Genomic DNA, 15,876 nt, shown 5'->3' on the forward strand with positions numbered 1-15,876 from the left:
CAGTTAGCGGAGCGAGGTACATGATTTGTTTGTTCTGTTTTGGGTGCACTCATTTACTTTAGGTCTAATTAATTGTATTGTGGGTTGATGGTTCAGTTGGTATATTATGAACTTGTGTTACTTTATTGGTCTACTCCTGAAAGTGATATGTAATTTACAGATTTTATTGTTGATGAAGACTATGAGAAAATATCATGATTGTAACAGTATTTATATTTCTATTGTAGTTTTCACGGTGTTCCCTGATCTTCACCTGTACCGGAAGACAAATAAAGACACCCGTTGAGACCACCCACGTTCTAATTCTTTCATAACCTGAGGGCGCTTACAAAGACTAAATAAAAACAAAATAGAAACTAAGCTATGATGACTAAAACTAAGACTAAATATTCTGACAATTTCGTCAATTAAAAACTAGACTAAAATGTCAGGGAGGGACTAGTGGAGAAGAGATCCAGTAGAACTAAAAGACAATTTATAACTGTTATGCTTGGTTGCATGCTGAAAATAGCTCACAACACGTCGCAGTGCGACGCGTTGTGAGTTTATAGATTGGCTATTCCAGCAAGTGTAAAATCAGCCATTACGATGCCATCAAGGCCCGCCAAAATACATTTTAGTTGACTAAATCACACTAAAACATTCCAGATGACTAAAATGTGACTAAAATTAAATGAAAATTATTGAAAAGATAAATTTGCTGTAAAACACAACACTATAATGGACTATCAGGCATCTGCTCAATGAGATTAGCTTGACTTGATGTTTCTCTCAACAAAAATGTGACACTGCAGTTCCCAGACAGTGCCAAGTGAATGAATCTCGCTAACAAACCTCCAGTGGAATCTGGCATGGATCTTTGATGTTCCCCCCTCATTGACTGACACCAGGCTGGGCAGATTCTGACACATGTAAAAGATGAAACCGCTTCATGTGGCATGCATGTGTGTTCCTGTCACAAATTGGCCCTCTGCAGTGTATTCCCTCAACAAAGTGTGAGTTCTGAGAAGAATCGGAAATATACTAGCATCGTCAACCGGGTCAAACGAGACGGCTGAGTAAGAGTAACACCAGTTCTAACCAGTCAAGGAGACGGGAGGATGGGACTATACGTTGAGTCCACATGATGTGTCAGCTTGGCTGACAGACAGCCAGAGTTGTACTTATTAATGCCCATTCAGAAGCCAGGCCTGGTGCACTGCCCATCAGTATGCACAAGGCGAGCGAGCCTGCTCGACACCATAGATGGAGCAACAGCTCATTTGTTTATCCCCACGACCGCAAGAGGGAATTGAAATTCTTTGTGGCAAGGTTCCGTGGATAAGATGAGTCATCGCAGTGGTTATATTATCCGCATTTCACATTCAGGTGAATGTAGAAAATAGTTTTATTTTTTATCGTTTTCACCTGTCTGTAGAGTGTAACGCCCTGCCATGGTAAAGGGATGTCATAGGGCTAAGTTGGACAGCAACTGGCCTCAAAAGTAGTTAACCACATGAACCCTAGGGGATTCTGGGAATGTCATAATAACCGAACATACCGAACAACGTCAGAAATCACATGAAATAAAAAGTAAGAAGGCTGAATCAGTCATGTACGTGGTGGTGGAAGCAGGGCAGCAACTTGTGCAATACACCAGGTGGTTGTTTTTGAACATTCCTCAATTCATAACGATACACTTCCCCAGGAAGCCCGGCAGGCGAGGTGATCTGGTGTTGATTCACAAATCCCTAAGAGGTGGAAGGCTCCATCATATTGGATGTTGCACCTGTATCCTAAGGTGTTACTGACACCGTGGGCCATCTTGTAGATTATACCATGTGTGCCTGCGTGTGCACGTGTCTTCGCACGCGCGTCTCACCCCAGCCGTCCCTTTTTCACGATGACGAGGAGGAGAAGGTGTTATCTCACCGTGGCAATGTTTCTCTATAGCCTCAGACAGGCCAGGAATTGGAGGATTATGGCGCATTGATTTTCCTGAACCCTAGGATGGAGATTGAAGCGTGCGGCTTCAGGGTTCACGCTGCTGCCTGCCCACTCCACGAGTCCCCATTAATCCCCATAAATCCTGGCGGCCAAGCTGTACATTTTGATGCCAATACTTTTGTACTTTTACTCAAGTAAATCTTGAATTCCGGACATTTACTTGTAATGAAGTATTTCTATATTGCAATATTAATACTTTTACTTGTGAAGAATGTGAGTACTTTTTTCCACCACTGCACGTGGTGTCTGCAGTGGTTGGATAACTCTCTGACGCAGTAGATGCTGGTGACCGTGCTGCTGGCCGCCGTTCACCAGATAACAATGGAACACACACTAGGAAGGGCACCTACGGACGGCTGCAATTCGAAACTGGCCCCCGTAAAATCTGAATCCCCCCTTTTTTCCCCTCAGTGTATATGTTCCTTTTCCCTTTTTGCTTCCTTTATGATGAATTCCTGTTCTGTTCTTTAACTATATAGAAGTGTCTATTTGTACGTGTACATGTTTTGATGAATTTAACATGGTGGACCCTCTTGTAAACAAGTGTAATGCTTAATTGGGTCGTCCACTCACAGTTAACAGTCTTTGTGAGTTTGTGCTTTAAATGTACTGTAATTCTGCAAACTGTTAATAATAATAAATATTTCAATCAATCAATCGGCCTCACGTTGAACAGAGTGCTGACTTTTACTTTCAGAATCCAATTTTGTACTGTGTAGTCAGAAGAGAAACGATTTAGATGGTCATACGGGCGTTTAAAAAATGCTCGTTAACATTCAGACACGAAGAGCATTAGCCTTTGACGAGCCTCGCGTATATTTTTGCTTTGAGGAGAAGGTTAAAGGACAACTTTCGTTTTCTTCAACCAAGGTTCATGTTTTAGGTTATTAGAGAAAGTAAAAGATGAGTGTTCATTTGCTGCTTTCTTTCATTTTAGGGATTTTAGCTGTTTTTGACAGGCATTCGAGCATGGGGCAAAATGTGTATTCTTTTACATTTTTTTAAAATGTATTATTCACTATAGTCCTACTAGAACACTCATCTTTTACATTCTCTAATAACAACCTAAAACATGAACCGTGGTTGAAAAAAAATACATTTGTCCTTTAAGCACGCCGTTTGCTCCTCGAATGTAATTTCGGTTTTATTACTGTCCTAATCTCATGACCTTGTTCTTTGTTTTTTGTTTATTTATGTATTTTTCCTCCTGCAGGAGATCACCAGCCTCTTGCCTTTCTGTAAGATCTCCCTGGACGACTTTGTGGACAACAAGGAGATCGACGAGGATCTCAACGCGTACATCCAGTACAGGATCAACGGCGGCAAGGAGATACTGAACAACATCAGCCTCAACGGGAAGGCGGACCCCGTGGTGGTGGGCAAGCTGAGCAGCCACCTGATCTCCCGCAGCCAGGGCTCCTACCTGTACCTCAAGCTCACCCTGGACCTTTTTGAGAGAGGCCACCTGGTCATCAAGAGCGCTGGCTACAAGGTACAGTGTTTATTTTGTTGACAAAAGAGGACTAAACTATAACTGTGACTTTAGATACATTGACAAGTTCATCAAAGAATAAAAACAAGACTAAATATGAACTCATTGAACGCCAGGGACTTAATTAACGTGTTTTTCATGAAACCACACACAACACTGGGGCCGCTGATCTTTATAGCCGTTTTTCTCTGAATTACGGCTCTTATTGAGCTGGATTGAACAATGCGACGATGTGAGCGGCTTGTTAAAGAAATCATCGTTACCGCGTGGTTAAAATATTAATGCTTCTGAAGACTCTTAAGGAGGGACTAGTGGAGAAGTGAGAACTAAAGATAAGTCATTTCATGCTTGGTTGCATGCTGAAAATAGCAGATCAACAAGCTAGCTCGCAACGCGTCACGCTATTTTCAGCATGTTACCAAGTCTAAAATCAGTCATCACGACGCCATCAAGTCCCGCCAAAATACATTTCAGTCGACTATTTGAACTGATCAAACTAGCAATAGAATATTAATTGTACATATACATGTTTTTAGAAGCATCTTCCATAGATATGAAGGTTCTCAGAAATGTGATAAAAGCAAAGGTTTAAAGCCTCATATCTGTGATTTCTTCAACCGGTTGTTTGGCTGTCATTTGGAACAGCAACAACAAAGAATGACAATTCCCGAGCATCACTCATAAACGTTCAGTCATGAGATCTTATTTTGCTTTATTCCACGACCACACAAAGGTGGTGCCCGTGTCATTGGCCGAGCTCTACCAGCTGCAGTGCAACATGAAGTTCGCGAGCCACGCAGCGTTCGAGCGCTCGCTGCCCGTGCTCAACGTGGCGCTGGCCTCGCTGCACCCCATGACAGACGAGCAGCTGCACACGGCGGTCAACGCAGGCTGCGTGCGCGGCACGCTGCCGTGGGAGGACTTCACGCAGCGCATGGAGCTGCTCTCCTGCTTCCTGGTGCGACGGCGGGACAAGACGCGCATGTTCTGCCACCCCTCCTTCCGGGAGTGGCTGGTGTGGCGCGCCGATGGAGAGAGCACCGACTTCCTCTGCGACCCCAGGTACAGATTTCCCATTTGCACGATTTCTTTCACCCAGTGTCAATTGTCTTAAGTGTAATGCGGGGCGCTACACTCCCTCTGCCAACCTGGGGAGAGCAACGGACTGACCTCATGCTTCTATCAATGCATGAGGAGTCCAAGCCGCTTCTATCAATGCATGAGGAGTCCAAGCCGCTTCTTTTCACCTGCCAGGGGAAAGTTTCCAACACACGTTATTCCAACCAGTTCCCCTTCATAAAGCGCCCCAGCTGACCAGGAGTTTTAGAGACCGGGGTTACTGCATGTTTTTTGTGAGGGTACTTACCCTAGGGGACACGGGTAGAACATGCAAACTCCACACAGAAAGGCCCTTTCGCCAACTCCACCTAGGGCATGGGCACTGATGACACAGAGGAGAGAACACGCCTGCAGCGCCCACAGATTTCCCATTTTCACCTTGCAGCGCTGCAGGCGATAACATTGTGTGATTCCTTTTTCTCGTTCGAGTTTACGGCATTACGTCTTTTTCCACATACAGACCCTTCAGCAGTGTACAAAATGTCACAGGACAGGTTAACAGCTGCAGTGTCCATAAAACAAAAGCACTGACAAAATATGGTACTGTACATAAGACAAAAAAGGCATTGTAAGAGTGATTGGTTGTAGGTCTAGCAATAATTCCAAGGGTATGTAGTTCATCACAGGCACAAATAATCCCCCCATGGAAAAATGTATTACAAATGTTGGCTTAAAGGAAAGCGTTGCTGATTTTCAATCTAAATCCCATTGTTTCTGATGAGAGCAGATCAATAAAATTGTGTGGCAAAAAATAGCAGCAAAGCTTTCCTTAAACAATAATTATGTAAAAGATACAAGTTAACCTAAAGAATCCTAAAAAGTCTATAATCATGTGCGATTGGTGTCTTTCTAAACTTGATGTAACTGATTTTAAAGTTGTTCAGACATCTGTTGAAGAGTTGGTTGAGTGCAGGGTTGATAGCAAATGGAGGCTGTGACGTGTAGTGCTGTTTCAAACTCAGCATGAGTGGAAAAGAACAATGTTGTCGAGTAATAGGATGACTCACTTCTGCCACAATTTCAATTCAATTTTATTTTAGTACCAAATCACAACAGGTTTTCTCAAGACAGTGGGTTCAGAATGAGGAAAAGGACGATGTTAGGACCTTAATAATACATTAATTTGACCTCCCGGTTAGTATATGAATGGTTCTATCGCTAGATCACGGCGGCAATGCTGCCTTTTTTGTGCCTTCTGTTTTGGCCCCAGATCGCCGTCTATGCTAAATTATTGCTAACTGGAGGGAATGTTAACTGAAAGAAATGTCAGGCAGACCCGGCCAGGTTCTAGAACAATGGCAGCCACACACAGATGATCCTGAGCCCCGAGAGGAAACTGAGCATCCATTCTTGTGTGCTGGGTATTTGTTTTGAAATTGAAACATCAACTGCTATTCGTAACTCAATCACTGATCTATTCTAATCTTCTGGTTTGTTACCAGCGCTGAACGCCTACAGGGACATTTGCTGCAAGCTGCATGGCTGAAGTTATGTTCCTATCAAGGTGGAATGTCAAGTCTTCCTTTGGTTCTAAGCTCTGGTTATTTATCAGCAGCTGAAGGAGTGTCACCATTGTACATCCTGCTAACAAAGTCTTCTCAGGTTTTTGTTTTTTGGTAGTGCTTTTCAGTGAAATGAACAGCTGTTAATAGTCATACAATTAGTTTAATGTCAAATTTAATAATGTAATGGGAGTATGAATTGACTGAGAACAATTCACTTGTTTCAACTTATCCACCCCCCCCCCCCCCACATGGAAATATAAATTGCATACCGGTAAGCTATATAGAGACATACATTAACTATTTATATATGCATATATAACCTGAATATGGCATATACAGTATATGCAGCATAGGCTATATTCTGCATACTGTATATATATATTCTGGCATAATATGTTAATAATATATTTTATATAAAACCATTAGCCTTTTCATGTCGCGCACCCCCTAGAAGGCGCCCGCACACAAGGGTTACACCACACCACAGTTTGGGAACCACTGGGTTACACTGTATAGGCCTAGGTCCTTAGTCGTAGCAGTGGGTTCCCTTTTCTTTTTTTCCCAAGTAGCAAACTCACTCCACTGTTTTGAATAATTCAAGCACTGCACCCACATGAAATTTGAACAAGTACTCTAATTTGCTTTGCTTTCCACATGAGCTTCCATGAGTTTGCGCTGAAAAAAGAAAGAAAAGTAAACAGTTGTATTCTCTGTCCTTGATGTCTAGACGACAGTTGCAGACTAATCAGAAGAGCACTTTGTGGAATAACGCCTCATAATGATGCCACATTTCCCTTCACGCTCAAGAGTGTAACAAACATTTCAGTGAAAATACTTCAATTTTGAGCGAGGCAGAAGAATGCAATCAGCCCAGGAGCATGAGAGTGGTGATGTGATATCACCAGTATTTCTTAAAACATTTAACATATTACATAATGATTTTTTTTGGTCAACCAAGGTTCATGTTTTAGGTTATTAGAGAAAGTAAAAGATGAGTGTTAATTTTGTTTTAATTTGCTGCTTTAGCCCCTTTAGGCCTTTGTTTGAAGGCCCCGCCCCCTTGTCAAAAATAGCTAAAATCGTTAAAACAAAAGAAAGCAGCAAATTAAAAGAAATTAACACTCATCTTTAACTTTTTAGAATATCAACCTAAAACATGCCTGGGTGACAGCAGACTGGTAGGCGAGCACTGGTGCTTTTGCATGGGGGGTCAGATCAACATATGGAATGAATTCTGTACTGGCCATATATGGAGAGTGTCTTCAGTGTACAGGGTAGGCCCGTCTAGAGTTTGAATGGACAGGTATCACTCAAAAGGGAGACATCGAAGAGGAAGGATGGATGGGGAAGGATCAACTTATGGAATGTCAGAACAGGTTCTGTCATATATCCAAGGGTTTGAGGTCAGATGTAGAGTTGCTGGCCAATATTGATGACATCAGGGATCTCCATATATGGGCTTAATTAGCCCTTCACTAAGTCCCTCTCCAACCCATCCTTGTCCAATAGGCACGTTGGCAGCAAAGAAAGCTTGACCTGCATAACAACCGTTGTTAAACTATTTAGATTGGCATTGGACAATCGCTTTTTGGGGTGGGATTTAGAGAAGGGCTAATTGCAACAGTAGGTCGCATTTACCATGACATCAGGGATCTACATCACTGATGTCACGAGATGTCACGAGACCTGGGCACCATATATGGGGCTGTCCCCATGTAAGGGGATTTTGAGTGATACACTGACGGACTGACGGACAAAAAAACGTAGAATTCATAGTAAATGCGACCTGCAGTCGCATCTACTTCTATGTTATATTTGATACACAAAAACATGTAGTAGACAAAATAATGTCTGTTAACGCTCTGGAAGTCATAGAGTAGCTGGTAAGATTATAATTTGCAGCCTTTGAACGACTAGACCAGTGCTTGGCCTACTACGGGAACGAATCGATACAAGTCAGGAACAATGCAAGTGGGGAATTTAAAAGGTCTATGGCATGATACATTGTGGGAAGAAGGAATGGTCTCTAGATTTGGGAACAATAACGTGAGTAACCTTTGTGTTGTTGTTTCCTGAGCAGAAGTGGCCACGCCCTCATGGCTTTCATGCTGTCCCGCCAAGAGGGGAAGCTAAACCGCCAACAGACCATGGAGCTGGGCCACCACATCCTGAAGGCACACATCTTCAAGGTACTGTACAGCTAGCCAGAGAGGTGGAAAACTGTACTGCACTATGTTATGCTTTAGCTATTGGAAAAATAGCAGATCTACAAGCTCATAGCGCGCCACCGAGTGGCGCGCAACGAGCTTGTAGGTCTGCTATTTTTTTTTAAATCGAAGAACCACTGACATAGAAACATAGCTTTTTCAGAAAACTGTCAGGATGTAGAAGACATTTTAGAATCTGATCTCAGGTCAAAATGGGTGTACAGTTTTGAGGTGTTTACTGGAGTATTTCACTTTCTTTTTTTTTAAAGATAAAATAAAAAGAGTTAAATTGACATTCAGGATTCTGCATTTCATGTACAGTATGTGCATAAATATGCTTGGGTGCATTGCGTTAACCTGGTGTGTGTGTGTGTGTGTGTGTGTGTGTGTGTGTGTGTGTGTGTGTGTGTGTGTGTGTGTGTGTGTGTGTGTGTGTGTGTGTGTGTGTGTGTGTGTGTGTGTGTGTGTGTGTGTGTGTGTGTGTGTGTGTGTGTGTGTGTGTGTGTGTGTGTGATCATTTGCAGGGCCTGAGTAAGAGGACAGGCGTGTCGTCCAGCGTGCTCCAGGCTCTGTGGATCAGCTGCAGTGCTGACGGCCTCTCGGCAGCGCTAGCATCGCTGAGGAACCTGTACACGCCAAACGTCAAGGTGAAGCCCAGCAATGTTTTTACTGTTTACGACAGTGTCGCATGCCAAAAAGGAGCTGACCCACGAGCTGAACAACACGTAAAGCGTAAAAGTGGCGCGTTGTGAGCCTGTACTATTTCAACTAGTCCCGGGCAAACGTCTAATCACTGTCTGGAGATTGTAAAGCTAATGCCGCTGATGGTTGTGGGCTGTGTGTTACGATAAGTATTATTATGTGTGTTGCTGGAAGCAATCAAGGTATAGCGTGCAATCGTGGGATTGATGAACGCCGCCGCTGAGTGAGAGCCACATGGAGATACTCACTGGTTTCAAATGGATGCATCTTGCTCTGTTGCCATTAGGGATGCACCGATCCGATACTCGTATCGGAGATCGGCGCCGATCCAGGCTAAAATTCTAGATCGGGTATCGGATCGGTGACCGATCCATTATCCGATCCGATCCGATCCGATAATTATGTGTAATTACAGTATGAAAACAACTCTACCTCCTCTGTGACACAGCAGTGTAGTATTGACAGTATAACATGTGGAATGCAGCCAGGCTAGCCTGCGCACATATTAACCTGGTCTAATTGTTGCACAGTTATTTAATAAATAATTCAGTGCATTTATATCTGTGTTTGTTACATTTTGTTTTACAAAGTTGGGAAAGTAATGTTTAAGTCAAGCCTTGATGTTGCCTTACACAAAATAATGATTCCAGACTCCACACAGTGAGCCATACAGCTTAATAGGTTATTACGTTTCTTTGTGGGGGGTATCGGATCGGTACTCTGTATCGGCAGATACTGGACCCCCATGTATCGAAATCGGTATCGAATGCCAAAAAGCCGGATCGGTGCATCCCTAGTTGCCATTAGCTCCATGATCCATGGATCATCCCTGGTGCTCTCTGCAGGGAGGATGAGGCTATTTCAGACTATCGGTAATTTAATAAACAACTGCGACGTGAATGGTAGAGCCTGCAATTTGTTATTCCTTTTTTATGTTTAATTTTGCTGGCCACATGTGTACCTCCCCACTTTGTTGCAGAGGGGAGAAAATCATTGGCCTTTTCCAGGAAAAAGCCATTAGTATGTCGTAATGATGTATTCTGGCTTTAAGCGAAACGATGATATATTTTTCTTTGTCATTAACATTAGTATTACAGTGGGGCTCCATCAGCTGCTGCCCACCCCCACTCTGTGAGTTATGTTGGATGCATGGAGCATCCCTCACAGAGCGGCCTTGTTTTGTCCTCCTCTGGGAACACAAGGGAAAAATATTGTTAATTTATGCCATCGCAGTTCCACTACATACAGTACAGCCAGTTCCATTTGCTGTTTCTAATGCTCAATTGACTCCACAGCTCTGCTTGATCAAGCAATTATTATTCGTTTCCCAGTCAATAATACATGGAATACAGTATTTACTGTATTCCACGTCACAATGTCAATGTCACACTTTACTGTGTGTGAGCTTTGAACAGATTTCAAGACCAGTATGATATAATGCATCACACTTTACAAAGCTATTCGAGAATTAGTCAAAAACAATCAGCCCAGACGGCTGGCGTAGCTGCTAATCCGGCCTGACAAGTGTGTCGTGGGTTCGAGTCCCGATCCCGACAACCTTTGCTGCATATCACCCCCGATCTGTCTCCCCATTTCCTATCTACTGTACACTATCAATAAAGGGTTTTTTGTATATATTCCTGATATAATTGGCATATCAGTAATGTTTTTTTTCTTTCAACATCTGCACTTTGGCATCAAAAATATGAAAAGAAGAAAAGAAAACATATGGGTGTTTGGCCATGTGTCTGTGTCGTCATCGCTTGTCGTTCTGACAACCAGGTGAGCCGTCTGCTGATGCTGGGCGGCGCGAACGTGAACTATCGCACGGAGGTGCTGAACAACGGGCCGGTGCTGTGCGTCCAGTCTCACCTCGGCCACCAGGAGATGGCTGCCCTGCTCCTGGAGTTTGGAGCCAGCGTGGACGTGCTGTCCGAGAACGGCATGAGCCCTCTGTGTTTCTCGGCCGCGGCCGGCCACCTGGGCCTAGTCAACCTGCTGTGCAAGAGGGGAGCCAAGGTGAGACACATATACCTACACACTTCACCCAGCAGATGGGTGCTCAGATGGATCAGATGAGGGTACAGGCCAGTGGAGGGTTTAGGCTGTTAGGGGTTCAGTGTTTTGCTCAGCTTTTGCTCAAACCTTCCGATTCCCTAATGGCCTCTCTACCCACTCAGTTATGAGTCTATGGATGCCCCGAATCATGATTTACACAGAGGTTGTTTTTCTCTGTGGTAATTAAGCTACAGCTTAAGCTATTACAAAGTTAATAAGACACAAACACTGTCCCATAATTAACTATTTTTACTAACCTATTCAACCTGATTTGGATGACAGCGGTTGTGGAGTGGGTCCTACCGTTACCGTGAAGTAAAGCCATATCATAATGTATATTTGGCCAGGTTGACCACGTGGACAAGAGTGGCCAGTGTGCGCTGGTCCACGCCGCCCTCCGAGGCCACCCAGAGATCATGGAGTACTTGTTGGAGCTGGAATGGAGCTCCGAGGGCGAGCAGCAGGACTGCAGTCTGAAGAACAAGGCCCTTCAACAGGCGCTGATAGCAGCCTCCAGCATGGGACACACACAGGTCAGTGATAGCAGCCTCCATCATGGGACACACACAGGTCAGTGATAGCAGCCTCCATCATGGGACACACACAGGTCAGTGATAGCAGCCTCCAGCATGGGACACACACAGGTCAGTGATAGCAGCCTCCAGCATGGGACACACACAGGTCAGTGATAGCAGCCTCCAGCATGGGACACACACAGGTCAGAGTGACACGACATATGTTTTACTTAAGTAAAAGTATCAATACTACAATGTAGAACTACTCTGTTGCAAGTAAAAGTACAGAATTTTAAATGCACCTGAGGCACCTGAAGTACAATTATTTCTACTCAGTCTGTGTCTCATAGGAGGGCTGTGGACAGTTCATAAACCCGTGCATCCACTGCACCAGTGACATCATCATTAAGCAGATTTTTTTTAAACAACATTAAAAAAAATATATATTTAGATTGTTATTATCGTGAGAACGATGGCTTGCATTATCGCATTGCAACTTTTCAGGAATAGAAAGCCTGCAGTTTCCCAACGATGATGTCACTGGACGGGTTTCTGAACTGCCCACAGCCCTCCTATGAGACACAGACCGAGTAGAAAAGAATGGTGGCATTTTATCATGAACATTACATTAGTGAGGACCGATAATATGAAGGTAGGTTGAAAAGTGGTGAAGTGGTCCTTTAAGAACAGTACTTAAGTAAATGTGCTTAGTTTCCACCACGGGATATATACACGCTTGTTCTTGTACATATTTGTCGGGTACAAAAACCTAACTTTCTGTCGGCCCATGCAAGCATGCATGTCCTCTGCGCCGACCAAGGCTACCAATTATATGGCACGTGCCTTTCTTCACAGCGGCGGTGTATCTCTCCTCTGTGCTTTCATAACAAACATGTTGCACAAAGAAATTCAAAGAAGAGGTTGTTTTCACATACCATGACATGCCCATTGAAAAAGCATGGGGAAAAGAGATCAATTTTAACGTTGCACCCTCCAGGCACCCAGGCAGTACACTACTGGACTTATTCAGACCTCCTCATTAGCTGGGTTTTGCGATACCCAAGCCCTTGTCTTGTCCTCCTATGCACCGCAGGATAATAGAACTGAGCTCAGCCATCGACCTACATACTGTGGCCAGTGTAAACGAGAGACCCTCCAAACGCTGGAGTATTAATCAGAGTTGGCCTTGGCTAACAACGACGCACCAGAGTCTAGGAATGAGCACTTCTGCAGTCTTTTGTGATTAATGTATCATCTGCTAGAGAAGCATAATTTGCCTGGGCAGCTCCGTATCGATCAGCTCTGTATTGGCTGCCCCCCCCCGCGCGCGTGCGCGCGCACACACACACACACACACACACACAATATTAGTTTTATGTTATATAATCTGCTCAGTCCTATATTTTATTATATCTCATGCTGAAATCCTGCGCCATTAATCAAAGTTTCTTGTTTGGCAGGTTGTGAGTGGCCTGCTGACGTTGAATAATGAACACACGGTGCAAATTGATGGCCATGATACTCTGTGGGGAGAGACAGGTATGTGTTCATCCATCTTTTGTATTATCACTCGCTGGTTCATCTTGATGGACCCCATGCCACTGTAATTTGGTGCTACCAGAGAGAGCAGCGTCTATCTTTGTCCTTCACTTTAATGTGCTCTCTGTGATGTAGAGTACTGGTGCACATTCATTCTGAATATGTAGACATGTTTTATTGGTACTACCAATTCGCCCTACACTCTTCTTTCCTGCTAAAAGCATGCCTTTATAGAGCACCGAAGTCTGACGTCAATATCGGTAGACGGGTTAATGTACTTTCTATTTGCATTTGCAAATCATCCCGGCCGTTTCACTCATATGGATATGAAGAATCAATTGACTGAGAGAAAACGCTAATGTTACTGAATTAGTTACATTCGCTAGAAACGGACTGTATCAAATATGAGGGACTGACTGTCATAAACGATACAGAGACATATCGCCGAGGCAGTTTGTTTATTTTTGGACCACAATGCTTATATGAGACTGTATATACAGTATATAGAGTTTCCCACTCTATAGTATATACTGTATATACAGCTCTATCTCAATGAATTAGAATATTGTGTAAAAGTTAATTTTCTTACGTAATATAATTCAAAAAGTAAAACTTTCAGATATTCTCAATTAATTGTGCATACATTTAAGTATTTAAAACCTTTTTTCTTGATGATTATGGCATACAGCTCATGAAAATCAACAAATCTCATCTCAACAAATTTGAATATTTTACGAGACCACTAAAAATATATTTTTTTTAAATGAGAAATGTCGACCATCTGAAAAGTATATTAATGTATGCAGTTAATATTTGGTCTGGGCTACTTTTGAACAAATTATTTAATCAATGGGGTGTGCCATGGAGGTGATCAGCCTGTGGCACTGTTTAGGTGTTATGGAAGCCCAGGTTTGCTTTGATAACAACCATAAATTAATTTGTATTCAGTCTTATGTCTCACACCTTCCTCTTGATAATACAACCTAGATTCTCTGTGAGGTTCAGGTCAGGCCAGTTGGCTGGTCAGTTAAGCACAGTAATACCATGGTCAGCACACCAATTGTGGCCAAATGACAGAGGGACTGCCATTGGATTTTTTTGAATTTTCGTTTTTTCATGTCATATGAAGGCAGGGAATCATAGCTTCAAATTGACATGGTTGTTCAGATTGACCCACCAGTTTTGGATATATGGCTTATAGACTAATGTCTTGCAGAAAACAGTGAGTTGAGATAACAGGCTTGAAACTAGTAGTTTTGGCTCTGTGGGCAGGTGCCAAGTGCTGCCTGAAAAGGAAGATCAGCATCAACTTAAAGCTCGTCAATGTACGGAGGCACACAGTGCTGTATAATATTGTTGTGTTGAGACTGGACTTGACAAAACACAGTGATGATTTTGGCCATGTTATCTGCTGGTGTTGATCCACTGACACTGACAGTGAAAACTTAACAATGGTTTCAACACAGCCATCCTTTTAGAGTACATTGTGCTTGTATGTTGACAAGCTTCATGAATATGCTAATTGTCCTTTCCAGCTCGATTTGGCACCTGCCCACAGTGCCAAAACTACTAGTGTACTGACCATGGTATTACTGTGCTTAACTGACCAGCTAACTGGCCTGACCTGAACCCCACAGAGAATCTAGGTTGTATTGTCAAGAGGAAGGTGTGAGACATAAGACTGAACAATACAAATGCATTTACGGCTGTTATCAAAGCAAACCTGGGCTTCATAACACCTATACAGTGCCACAGGTTGATCACCTCCATGCCACGCCCCATTGATGAAATAATTTGTTCAAAAGTATTTACTGCATACCTCAATATACTTTTCAGATGGTCGACATTTCTCGTAGTGGTCTCGTAAAATATTCTAATTTGTTGAGATAGGATTTTTTGATTTTCATGAGCTGTACGCCATAATCATCAAGATTAAAACATTTTTTTTTAAATACTTCAATTTATGCAAAATGAACTTTTACACAATATTCTAATTCATTGAGATGGAGATGTATATTGTAGAAGCGAAACACCAACGGAATTGATTTTTCCAAGAGGACTTTGGATACAGAGTAAGTTTGGCGAGCCGTCGTCTAGCCCGTCTGATAAAAGCAGAGTGATGACAGAAAAGTGCGAGACAGGGAGAGCTTGCCAATTGGGAGCAGTTGGAGGAGTCGTTTGCCTTTTGAGATTGATCGTGGAAATGGTGCAGAGAGCCAAGTGGAGCAGCAGCAGGCAATATAAAGCGTAAAAACATGAGCAAGCTGTCATCCCTTCCTTTGACTCACAAGGCTGGTTATATGATGAACGCTGAAAGAGAGACCAAGGTCTGTGGCCAGTATTAAGCTTGAATGCACAACAATCAAGTTTGAGGATCTACAAGATCACAACGCAGCGTGAAGCGACGCATTGTGAGCTTGTAGATCTGCTATTTTCAATCGTTTGCGTCCCGGGCAAACATCTCATTTCTCTTTTGGATCACGGGCAAAAAAGTTTGGAAACCACTGCTCTACCTGCACTGTGAAAGTACAATAGGTGAATAGGAATGACTTTGTTCCCCAATCCAAAACGTTTGTACTTATGTCACTGAAAATGATTTGCCATGGTCATTTGTCCAAAGTTGCATGCCATAGCAAAGCGGCAAACGTGATTTGCGCCATAGCTCTCAGCGCACGACCCCTCAGACATAGCCATTATGATGAATAATAGTAGCAGTGCTCTCGTATGTCCTCAAAGTCATACGAGCCACCTGT

General features: G+C 43.1%; 1 protein-coding gene across 5 annotated transcripts in view; it reads left to right on the plus strand.

Annotated features, from left to right (window-relative positions):
- Positions 1-15,876, plus strand: part of tanc1b (tetratricopeptide repeat, ankyrin repeat and coiled-coil containing 1b) — a gene marked incomplete at its 3' end in the record, with an annotated part of 144,768 nt that overhangs the window by 113,471 nt on the left and 15,421 nt on the right. For all 5 annotated transcript variants that reach the window (XM_083776986.1, XM_083776988.1, XM_083776987.1 and 2 more), the window contains 7 exons: positions 3,200-3,478; positions 4,212-4,540; positions 8,183-8,291; positions 8,834-8,956; positions 10,794-11,030; positions 11,417-11,602; positions 13,045-13,123. In XM_083776986.1, the coding sequence (XP_083633112.1) occupies positions 3,200-3,478; positions 4,212-4,540; positions 8,183-8,291; positions 8,834-8,956; positions 10,794-11,030; positions 11,417-11,602; positions 13,045-13,123 (1,342 nt within the window). The remainder of the gene's footprint in view (positions 1-3,199; positions 3,479-4,211; positions 4,541-8,182; positions 8,292-8,833; positions 8,957-10,793; positions 11,031-11,416; positions 11,603-13,044; positions 13,124-15,876) is intronic.

The sequence above is a fragment of the Protomyctophum parallelum genome (assembly GCF_964188405.1).
Source record: "Protomyctophum parallelum genome assembly, chromosome: 11".
NCBI classification, from domain to species: domain Eukaryota; kingdom Metazoa; phylum Chordata; class Actinopteri; order Myctophiformes; family Myctophidae; genus Protomyctophum; species Protomyctophum parallelum.